The sequence below is a fragment of the Procambarus clarkii genome, chromosome 42, assembly GCF_040958095.1.
Source record: "Procambarus clarkii isolate CNS0578487 chromosome 42, FALCON_Pclarkii_2.0, whole genome shotgun sequence".
Classification (NCBI taxonomy): Eukaryota; Metazoa; Arthropoda; class Malacostraca; order Decapoda; family Cambaridae; genus Procambarus; species Procambarus clarkii.
Genome location: NC_091191.1, coordinates 498,324 through 510,163, shown reverse-complemented (window position 1 = coordinate 510,163; position 11,840 = coordinate 498,324). Strand labels below are relative to the sequence as shown.

At 45.2% G+C, this 11,840-nt stretch overlaps 1 protein-coding gene across 1 annotated transcript; it reads right to left on the bottom strand.

The window, feature by feature from the left end:
- Positions 1–277: 277 nt before the first annotated feature.
- Positions 278–11,384, bottom strand: LOC138373325 (uncharacterized). The gene is made up of 2 exons (XM_069339517.1): positions 11,152–11,384; positions 278–3,755 (listed from the first exon to the last, which is right to left on the bottom strand). The coding sequence occupies exons 1-2, from the start codon at positions 11,382–11,384 to the stop codon at positions 278–280; spliced, it is 3,711 nt and encodes a 1,236-aa protein (XP_069195618.1).
- Between the last annotated feature and the right edge of the window lie 456 nt (positions 11,385–11,840).

The window sequence follows — 11,840 nt, the reverse complement described above, 5'->3', positions numbered from 1 at the left end:
GCATAGCTTTTCAACCCTCTCACAGCGTTTCTGTGCAACACATCCGCTCTGAATCTTTTCTAGTTAGGGTCAAATTCAAAGCCCCCAATTTTATCTTATTTATCGAGCAAGGAATATTGGCACTTACGCTAGGTTTACGTAGGAGTTACACTTCCATTTTGAGAGCAAGTAGGAGAGGACTTATGGGTACCGAGTACTGCCCAATATCGTTTAGAATTCAGGAAGGAGTTTCGCTGCTATGTAGTTGTATGTACTTTTGTTGTCCCATGGTTTACTGCTACTTTTGTATGTTATCTAGGGGGATCTTGTGGTGGATTTGTGGTGGTGGATCTTCCTGTGGTGGATCTTCTTGTGGAGGATCTTTTTGTGGTGGATCTTGTGGTGGTGGATCTTCTTGTGGTGGATCTTGTGGTGGATCTTCTTGTGGTGGTGGATCTTCTTGTGGTGGATCTTGTGGTGGTGGATCTTGTAGTGGTGGATCTTGTTGTGGTGGATCTTCTTGTGGTGGATCTTCTTGTGGTGGATCTTCTTGTGGTGGATCTTGTGGTGGTGGATCTTCTTGTGGTGGATCTTGTGGTGGATCTTCTTGTGGTGGTGGATCTTCTTGTGGTGGATCTTGTGGTGGTGGATCTTCTTGTGGTGGTGGATCTTCTTGTGGTGGATCTTGTGGTGGTGGATCTTGTAGTGGTGGATCTTCTTGTGGTGGATCTTGTGGTGGTGGATCTTCTTGTGGTGGATCTTGTGGTGGTGGATCGTGTAGTGGTGGATCTTGTGGTGGTGGATCTTGTGGTGGTGGATCTTGTGGTGGTGGATCTTCTTGTGGTGGATCTTCTTGTGGTGGTGGATCTTCTTGTGGTGGTGGATCTTCTTGTGGTGGATCTTGTGGTGGTGGATCTTGTAGTGGTGGATCTTGTAGTGGTGGATCTTGTGGTGGTGGATCTTGTGGTGGTGGATCTTGTGGTGGTGGATCTTGTGGTGGTGGATCTTGTGGTGGTGGATCTTCTTGTGGTGGATCTTCTTGTGGAGGATCTTCTTGTGGTGGATCTTGTGGTGGTGGATCTTGTGGTGGTGGATCTTCTTGTGGTGGATCTACTTGTGGTGGATCTTGTGGTGGTGGATCTTCTTGTGGTGGATCTACTTGTGGTGGATCTTCTTGTGGTGGATCTTCTTGTGGTGGATCTTCTTGAGGATCTTCTTGTGGTGGATCTTGTGGTGGTGGATCTTCTTGTGGTGGTGGATCTTCTTGTGGTGGATCTTGTGGTGGTGGATCTTGTGGTGGTGGATCTTCTTGTGGTGGATCTACTTGTGGTGGATCTTCTTGTGGTGGATCTTGTGGTGGTGGATCTACTTGTGGAGGATCTTCTTGTGGTGGATCTTGTGGTGGTGGATCTTGTGGTGGTGGATCTTGTGGTGGTGGATCTTCTTGTGGAGGATCTTCTTGTGGTGGATCTTGTGGTGGTGGATCTTGTGGTGGTGGATCTTGTGGTGGTGGATCTTGTGGTGGTGGATCTTGTGGTGGTGGATCTTCTTGTGGTGGATCTTGTGGTGGTGGATCTTCTTGTGGAGGATCTTCTTGTGGTGGATCTTCTTGTGGTGGATCTTGTGGTGGATCTTCTTGTGGTGGATCTTCTTGTGGAGGATCTTCTTGTGGAGGATCTTCTTGTGGTGGATCTTGTGGTGGTGGATCTTGTGGTGGTGGATCTTGTGGTGGTGGATCTTGTGGTGGTGGATCTTGTGGTGGCGGATCTTCTTGTGGTGGATCTTGTGGTGGTGGATCTTCTTGTGGAGGATCTTCTTGTGGTGGATCTTCTTGTGGTGGATCTTGTGGTGGATCTTCTTGTGGTGGATCTTCTTGTGGAGGATCTACTTGTGGTGGATCTTCTTGTGGTGGATCTTGTGGTGGTGGATCTTGTGGTGGTGGATCTTGTGGTGGTGGATCTTCTTGTGGTGGATCTTCTTGTGGAGGATCTTCTTGTGGTGGATCTTGTGGTGGTGGATCTTGTTGTGGTGGATCTTGTTGTGGTGGATCTTGTTGTGGTGGATCTTCTTGTGGTGGATCTTGTGGTGGTGGATCTTCTTGTGGTGGATCTTCTTGTGGAGGATCTTCTTGTGGTGGATCTTGTGGTGGTGGATCTTGTGGTGGTGGATCTTCTTGTGGTGGATCTTCTTGTGGTGGATCTACTTGTGGTGGATCTTGTGGTGGTGGATCTTCTTGTGGTGGATCTTCTTGTGGTGGATCTTCTTGTGGTGGATCTACTTGTGGTGGATCTTGTGGTGGTGGATCTTCTTGTGGTGGATCTACTTGTGGTGGATCTTGTGGTGGTGGATCTTCTTGTGGTGGATCTTCTTGTGGTGGATCTTCTTGTGGTGGATCTTCTTGTGGTGGATCTACTTGTGGTGGATCTTCTTGTGGTGGATCTTCTTGTGGTGGATCTTGTGGTGGTGGATCTTCTTGTGGTGGATCTACTTGTGGTGGATCTACTTGTGGTGGATCTTCTTGTGGTGGATCTTCTTGTGGTGGATCTACTTGTGGTGGATCTACTTGTGGTGGATCTTGTGGTGGTGGATCTTCTTGTGGTGGATCTTCTTGTGGTGGATCTTCTTGTGGAGGATCTTCTTGTGGAGGATCTAATTGTGGTGGATCTTGTGGTGGTGGATCTTCTTGTGGTGGTGGATCTTCTTGTGGTGGATCTTCTTGTGGTGGATCTACTTGTGGTGGATCTACTTGTGGTGGATCTACTTGTGGTGGATCTTCTTGTGGTGGATCTACTTGTGGTGGATTTACTTGTGGTGGATCTTCTTGTGGTGGATCTACCTGTGGTGGATCTTCTTGTGGTGGATCTACTTGTGGTGGATCTACTTGTGGTGGATCTTGTGGTGGTGGATCTTCTTGTGGTGGATCTTCTTGTGGTGGATCTTCTTGTGGAGGATCTTCTTGTGGTGGATCTACTTGTGGTGGATCTTGTGGTGGTGGATCTACTTGTGGTGGATCTTCTTGTGGTGGATCTACTTGTGGTGGATCTACTTGTGGTGGATCTTCTTGTGGTGGATCTACTTGTGGTGGATCTACTTGTGGTGGATCTACTTGTGGTGGATCTACTTGTGGTGGATCTACTTGTGGTGGATCTTCTTGTGGTGGATCTACTTGTGGTGGATCTACTTGTGGTGGATCTTCTTGTGGTGGATCTACTTGTGGTGGATCTACTTGTGGTGGATCTACTTGTGGTGGATCTTGTGGTGGTGGATCTTCTTGTGGTGGATCTTCTTGTGGTGGATCTTCTTGTGGTGGATCTACTTGTGGTGGATCTACTTGTGGTGGATCTTCTTGTGGTGGATCTTCTTGTGGTGGATCTTCTTGTGGTGGATCTACTTGTGGTGGATCTACTTGTGGTGGTGGATCTTCTTGTGGTGGATCTACTTGTGGTGGATCTACTTGTGGTGGATCTACTTGTGGTGGATCTTGTGGTGGTGGATCTTCTTGTGGTGGATCTTCTTGTGGTGGATCTTCTTGTGGTGGATCTACTTGTGGTGGATCTACTTGTGGTGGATCTTCTTGTGGAGGATCTTGTGGTGGTGGATCTTCTTGTGGTGGATCTACTTGTGGTGGATCTACTTGTGGTGGATCTTCTTGTGGAGGATCTTGTGGTGGTGGATCTTCTTGTGGTGGATCTTGTGGTGGTGGATCTTCTTGTGGGTGGATGATCCTGTGGGTGGATGAGACTGGGAGCTTCAAGAGTGTAGGCGTGTAGGTGGAACTGCGTCACCACAAAGATCAATATATAAGCTGTATACAAGCACAGGCTGTGTGTTGAGGCCTTTCCTTCTGAAATGATTTTAATATCGGCCATGAACAATCTTTCTATTTAAACGTCTTAGCCTAACCCAACCTAACCTAACTTTGCCTAAACTAATCTACCCATTAGCTACTATTCACCTATCACGATATTTAAGTGCTTGAGGATAGGCATAATTCTCTGGAATTATGGACAATCGACTTGAGAATGGTCCAGGACGGACCGAAACGTCGTCGTCCCTTCAATTTCTAGTGTGTGGTCTGGTCAACATACTTCAGCCACGTTATTGTGACTCATCGCCTGCAATTCTCTGGAATTTCCTTGAAATCTGGGTGTATAGAGAATAATGTGCAATACCTAGGCCTAACACATTTAGCTAACCTCCACAGATCTCCAGTATCAGCTCTTGATACTGGTAATGGCTCAAAAGGGCCACCACTTACGGGCTATTCATGCCCGTGCCACATCTTGGGTGGCTTAATCTTCATCAATCAATCAATTTAGCTAAGCCTATCACAATTTGTTATTTGGACCTACGTTGGTTCTCTGCCCGTTCCCCGACGTCGAGCCATTGTCCATTATATTTGAGAAAGATAAAAAGGTAATGTAATGTCTTAAAATATTTCTCTCACTGTTACACATTTGCTAGATTTGGATCCTCGAGTTGTTTTGTTTGCTTTAGTACCGATGTCACACTTATCCAAGGCTTCGCTTGATTGATTGATTGATGAAGATTAAGCCACCCAAGAGGTGGCACGGGCATGAATAGCCCGTATGGCTTCACTTCAAACATTGTTTCTTTATCTACCTGGTCAATTCCCTTGGAATTGTGAATTGTGACATAGACACAACACCGCTCCTGTGCCAGGTAAGCCCACTACGGGCTCACCATAGCCCGTGCTACTTGGAACTTGTTCAGAGTAGTTGAATCTATAACAACCACCCTTGGAATCCTGTACGTCTTTATCTGCCTTAATCCTTCTTTCTGCTAGTGTGGAAAGGTCTATAATTTCTTCCGTGCTTCTTCATAGCCTATTCGCTTTATCTGAAAAATAGTCATCGTTGCGTATTTTGAAAACTTTTATCATATTTTTGTATTTCTACTGGAAGGATGCCAAATTCATCCCCGGATTCATGGATTCAACTAAGCCGGGGCAGCATACTCAAGAACGGATCTCATAAAATATAACGCTCTTAAGGTTTCCTTTGGCCAAATTCCAGACGGCAATCCGGACGCTTACCGCCTGAGCACTTCCCACCCACAATAGTCTGCTGTTATGTGTCTATAGATTATATTCTACTCCCAAGTAGAATGGTCCAGGACGGACCAAAACGTTGTCGTCCCTTCACTTTCTAGTGTGTGGTTTGGTCAACATACTCCCAAGTACTTCTCTTTTTCTCTGAGAAGAGACAGATGCCTTCTGTTGTTGTTGTTGTTGTTGTTATAGATTCAGCTACTCGGAACAAGTTCCAAGTAGCACGGGCTATGGTGAGCCCGTAACTTACCTGGCACAGGAGCGGTGCCCCCCAGTTGCCTTCCTTTCACTCTGTACTACATTTGAGGCTAACTCCAATTTCTATAATTATATCCATGCATTTGTCAGGCTTAAAGTACCATGGCCATTTCACAGACCATCTCTGGAGAATTCAGAATGTTCGGTAATATGTTTATTGTTTGTGATATGTGCCTATATATGTATGAACACGTTGTACTGAACGAGGTGAGAATAGCTTGAGCTACCTCATCCCTTTACGTGTATCTTTACCTCAATAAACTTATTTCAATCTCTGGAGATTGTCGAGTTTATCTTGCAGTCCTTCTCGGATCTCATCCATCTCATTAGCTTAGCATCGTCAGCAAATGGTGATACCATTGAGACTACTTCCTCCGTTGTGTCGTCTAGGTGAAACAGGTACACGATGGGGGCCCTTGTACGACCTCTCAATGACTCATTACCTACCTCTCTCTCTCTCCACTATATCACTCTCTCTTACTGTGACACTCTGACTCCCTCCTGGAAGGTACTCCTGCACTCAAATTAGCACTTTTCCTGATGCAGCCGCATGCTAGTTTAGTGGATGAAAGTCTATTATGAGGAACACTGTACAATGTTTTCTTGCAAACTAAAAAAATGCAGTCTGCCCATCGCTGTCTTTCTCTCTCCTGTTTGTTGACGTGTGTGTGTGTGTGTGTGTGTGTGTGTGTGTGTGTGTGTGTGTGTGTGTGTGTGTGTGTGTGTGTGTGTGTGTGTGCGTGCGTGTGGGCGTGTGGGCGTGTCACCTATATGAGCCTGCAGGTGGGGTGGTCGACGTTTAGCCCAATAACTCTCTTCTCACATTTCTTATTTGCATTTAAACTGTGTATTGGCCTCGCCTCAGCCCCCTGTAACTCACTCCTTCCATTTATTTACAACTCTTACTCTGACAAATGTATTTAACATTTAGATGGCACAGTTGCATCTGGTTTCCACACCCCGATGCAACTGTTCCACCCAGACGGTGGATGTTTCCACCCTCTGAACCATGTTTTCTTTGGTTGGGACGACCCAACTACCCATTTTCGGGACGACCCAACTACCCATTTTCGGGACGACCCAACTACCCTTTTGTTGGGACGATTAACTACTCTTTTAAAGGGACGATTAATTACCCTTTTAATGGGACGACTCACCTAGCCCATTGAAATGAAACTGTGATATAAAGTGACTCATTAAATCATGTAATTGATGGCATACATTTAGAGTGAACATTAATTACATACAGTAATTAAACACATTAATTACCAAGGTTGTAACACTAGTAATATTTTTTTTTGTATAATACTTCTCTATATATTATAAAGATTCACGTAATACACGCGGGTCTGATTAGGCTCTTTTCTTCGATATAAAATGTAAACAATTGTTCTTCGTAAAAATATAAATATGTATATTGTTTCCCTATTCTATTACACTATTCTATTACGTCTATAATGTCAGTTCGAACAGTTCGAATGTTCGAACATGAGTTCGAACATTTTCAACCCATCATTAGTGGGTTCCATTAATATATCAATAAACGTGATTAATATATAAATACAAGTGTTTTGTTTGGGATTAATAAACTTAGCATGAAGGTCTATTCTTCAGGGCAATTATATGCCAAGGAAATACAGCTGTATTTACTTGAATTCCTCTCTAATGTGTTTCCTGTATTTCTCTAATGTGTTGAAACGACAAAAACGTTCAGAAATTTTGTTTCATTAGTGGATACTTAAGCATAACTAAGTCACGTGTATATATATATATATATATATATATATATATATATATATATATATATATATATATATATATATATATATATATATATAAACATTTGTGCATTTTGCCATCTAATCTGATAAGTGATTATATAAAAGACTAAGTGAGATTGGTGTGATTATTCTGAATAAATTATTGATTAATATTATCAATACTTTTTTGACATTATTTTATTGACTCGTGTCTTATTAACCGAGTGATTATTGACAAGTGTGTGTCCATTATTATTCACGATAGTGTGAATTTAAGTGGCATTAATGTAGGCCGTAATCCAGATTAGCGATATGGCCCCATACCAGAGTTCCCAGGGACGCTAGGCTGGTGAGGCGCTCACCTCATTATAGCCTAATTGTTTTTCCTCTAAGCTACTTATTTACCCGGAAATTTTATTTATCATATAATTTATTTATTGTCAACATTTGAGTCATCCAGCAACATCAAAGGGACCAAAACGTTTCCACACATTCCCTCTACACATAAGGGGGCAGAACTGGTTAACCTTTCACAGTATTCAAAAATACACATAAGGGAGCAGAACTGGTTAACCTTTCACAGTATTCAAAAATACACATAAGGGGGCAGAACTGGTTAACCTTTCACAGTATTCAAAAATACACATAAGGGGGCAGAACTGGTTAACCTTTCACAGTATTCAAAAATACACATAAGGGGGCAGAACTGGTTAACCTTTCACAGTATTCAAAAATACACATAAGGGGGCAGAACTGGTTAACCTTTCACAGTATTCAAAAATACACATAAGGGGGCAGAACTGGTTAACCTTTCACAGTATTCAAAAACAAAACGCGATAGATACCTTCAATGGATATCTGACCAACTAGGCTGTGATTCATACGTCAGGCTGCTAGCAGGCGCGTCGAACAGCCTGGTTGATCAGACCACTAGTCAGTAGTAGGTCCATGCAGATTCCGGGCCGCGGGGAGGTTGATCCACGGAATCACCCAAGGTGTGTGAGTGTGTATTTACTATTTGTGGCTGCAAGACCGAGCTGTTAGCTCTTGGACCCCGCCTTTCTAACCGTTGATTGTTTAATGTGCTGACTTAAGACCTATTTTTCTTCTATTTCCACTATATATTTCTCTCTCCCACACATCCCAGTGATGCAGCCTGTAACGTTTGTGCAACTCCCAGGTACCTATTTACTGCTAGGTGAACAGGTTAATTAAGTGAAAGAAACTGTCCATTTGTTTCTACATCGACCGGGAATCGAACCCGAACCCGTAGAATTAGAACCCAAAGCGTTGTCCGCTCGGCTGCAAGGATCTGGGTGTGTGTGTGTGTGGGGGGGGGAGTGAGATTTATGCGCGTGCGCGCACACGCACGCATCGTGGTGTACCATAATATGCGACATATGTCAATATGCTTCTATTCATGAAGTCCCTTACGCCTCATAGCCCATCGACTTGGATTGATCGGTATAGCGACAGCCTCGGTTCTAACAAGTCTGCGTTCGATCCCCAAATGTTCCAAGTGGTTGGCGTTCATTCACCATTCCCTCACCCCGTCCTCTCACCCCTCCTGGTTCTCTCGGCCCTTCCATGTGCAATAAGTCATTACCTTGCGTCTAGACGTGCTCAATGTAAGCACGGAGGAAAGTGTTTGGGTCGAGCCTGACCTGTTCTTGATTCGCAACTGGAGGCATCTGGTTCACCCTTCGTCTACAAGTCTTCTTGTGATGTTAGGCGAAAGTCCAAATCGACCGGTGTAGGTGTGGACATGAGGCCAGACAGCAGGTGTAAGTGTGGACATGAGGCCAGGCAGCAGGTGTAGGTGTGGACATGAGGCCAGACAGCAGGTGTGGTTGTGGACATGAGGCCAGACAGCAGGTGTGGGTGTGGACATGAGGCCAGACAGCAGGTGTGGGTGTGGACATGAGGCCAGACAGCAGGTGTAAGTGTGGACATGAGGCCAGGCAGCAGGTGTAGGTGTGGACATGAGGCCAGGCAGCAGGTGTAGGTGTGGACATGAGGCCAGACAGCAGGTGTAGGTGTGGACATGAGGCCAGGCAGCAGGTGTAGGAGTGGACATGAGGCCAGGCAGCAGGTGTAGGTGTGGTCATGAGGCCAGGCAGCAGGTGTAGGTGTGGACATGAGGCCAGGCAGCAGGTGTAGGTGTGGACATGAGGCCAGACAGCAGGTGTAGGTGTGGACATGAGGCCAGACAGCAAGTGTACGTGTGGACATGAGGCCAGACAGCAGGTGTACGTGCGGACATGAGGCCAGACAGCAGGTGTGGGTGTGGACATGAGGCCAGACAGCAAGTGTACGTGTGGACATGAGGCCAGGCAGCAGGTGTAGGTGTGGACATGAGGCCAGACAGCAGGTGTACGTGTGGACATGAGGCCAGACAGCAGGTGTAGGTGTGGACATGAGGCCAGACAGCAAGTGTACGTGTGGACATGAGGCCAGACAGCAAGTGTACGTGTGGACATGAGGCCAGACAGCAAGTGTACGTGTGGACATGAGGCCAGACAGCAGGTGTATGTGTGGACATGAGCAAACGACAATGAATGCGAGGATTGACTTCTAAAGATACATCTTAAACATTTCCCCCTCCCCCCCCCTCATAGTCCACACATGACCCAAGTCAGAACTTTGCTGTCCACATATTTCCCAACTATTCAATCTAGAACATTGACAGGTACTCAAACTACGAAATAAATAAAAGGAACAATTAAAATATAATTCAAATAATTAAACGTGACGGCAATTTAGAGCTACTGACGCGGAGCCAACATGGAAAATCAAATCTATTCTGGAAATCCGTGTCCTTCGCTCTAGCGACCAATCTGCAAGATAATCACTAACTTCTTGAAGACAAGTGTTCTGAGATTAATAAGTCAACATCAGACGTGCTCAGCGAAGCCAGGTCTCGAGGGCCTCGACCGAAGCCTTACCGAAGGTCCGAGTACATATATCATGTCATAATCATAAACGATTCTTCGCGGCGGGGGATCGTATTCCAGGGACCATAGGATTAAGGACTTGCCCGAAACGCTACGCGTACTAGTGGCTGTACAAGAATGTAACAACTCTTGTATATATCTCAAAAAAAAAAAAAAAAAAAAAAAAAAAAAAAAAAAAAAATGTCCTAAATATCATGTTCCAAACATAGGAAATGGTTGAGAGGACGTTTCGGTCCGTCGCGGACCCCTTATCATGTAGTGACAAAGCAGGTTGATGAAGATTAAGTCACCCAAGTAGTGGCACGGGCATGAATAGCCCGTAAGGTGTGACATAGCACGTGTGTGCGAGTTAATATAAGGCAAGAGGGAAGGCGATGGGAAAAGCATCAGGGGGGAAAAAGAAAAGAGGGGAAAGTGGAAAAGTATAGCTTAAAATAACGGAGATAACGTAAAAATATAAGAACCCGCAGAAGGCCCTTATTTATTTCATCCTCGTTATCCTAACTTATCCGCCCTCCTAAATATTAATCCTGGGACCTACAATCACCAGTGTAGTTGTGTGAAATAATTCGTCTCCCCTTCACAAGGTCAGCCATTTACCACAACTGTCTAGTCCAGCGAGGTTCACTTCCTCAACAATACGTTCATACACGACTTTATACGCGGCTTTATACACGATATCATACACGAGTTATAAGGTAGTGTTGTAATGGTCTTTAACGGGCGCTTCTGTGATTGGCTGAACGGCATAAACAACTAACCTGTAATAATAAAAAAACTGATTCAGTGGCAGAGCTTTGATGTTGATTCCTTGTACCGTGTTCGTGTGAACACTGCCTTTACTGCCTCACTGTTCACATGTCAGATGGTGGTGACGCCTCCACCACTACTGTGGTGGAGGTGGTCAGGGTAACAACGCTTCCACCACTGTGGTGGAGGTGGTCAGAGTAACAACGGCTCCACCAACGCGTAGTTGGAAGTGTTGCAAGGCGAGACGAAGCGCTTAAAGCAAGTACTCTGACGAACACGGTGATCTCAAGAGGGTCCCAAAGAAGTGCTTCGAATACAGTTTCCAGGAGACCAGGTCCAGCGACATCCCCCCCCCCACCCCCCAAACAGAACGACGAACATCAGATACTTCGTCGAAGTCTTGTCCGAAGTCAACGGACTTCGTCGAAGTCTTGTCCGAAGTCGACGGACTTCGTCGAAGTCTTGTCTGAAGTCGAAGTCTTGTCCGAAGTCGAAGAACTTCGTCGAAGTCTTGTCCGAAGTCGAAGGACTTCGTCGAAGTCTTGTCCGAAGTCGAAGGACTTCGTCGAAGTCCTGGAAGTTCCACCTGAAGCGGACAGTGGAGCCCCGCATCATCAAGGAGCGGCGAGAAATTGTGGATTGTCTCCAACAAAGCAATTTCCGTAACTCCGAGAGATAAATTCAAACTTTGGCTTCATATAACGACTTAAGTTTCTTATGGATGTGTTGAGACGACGAAGAAACCCGCGGTGCTACACGACCTTTCGGTAAACCGCGCCGCCGGGGCGTCCCTTCGCACCTGCAACATCAGATAAGACGACCACGCATGTCACCATTAGGAAGATATTGCAAGGCAAGTGAAAAGACTCTTGGGGGGGGGGGGGGCTGGGGAAGTAAAGTGAACATAAAGTGTATGTAAAGCGCATGTAAAGTGTTTATGAATTGTACATAAAGGGTGAGTAAAGTGCACACAAGATGTGCATAAAGTGTACATAAAATATTTATAGCATGAACATGTGCACACACACACACACACACATATATAAAGCGTACGTAAAATGTGTATAA

What these genes read in the sequence shown, in the direction of transcription:
- LOC138373325 (XM_069339517.1), bottom strand. Translation starts at nt 11,384, where the DNA reads ATGCGGGGCTCCACTGTCCGCTTCAGGTGGAACTTCCAGGACTTCGAC. An exon ending in ACTTCGACGAAGTATCTGAT is followed by an intron (nt 3,756 to 11,151) that starts GTTCGTCGTTCT and finishes GTGGTGACGCAG; the next exon opens with TTCCACCTACACGCCTACAC.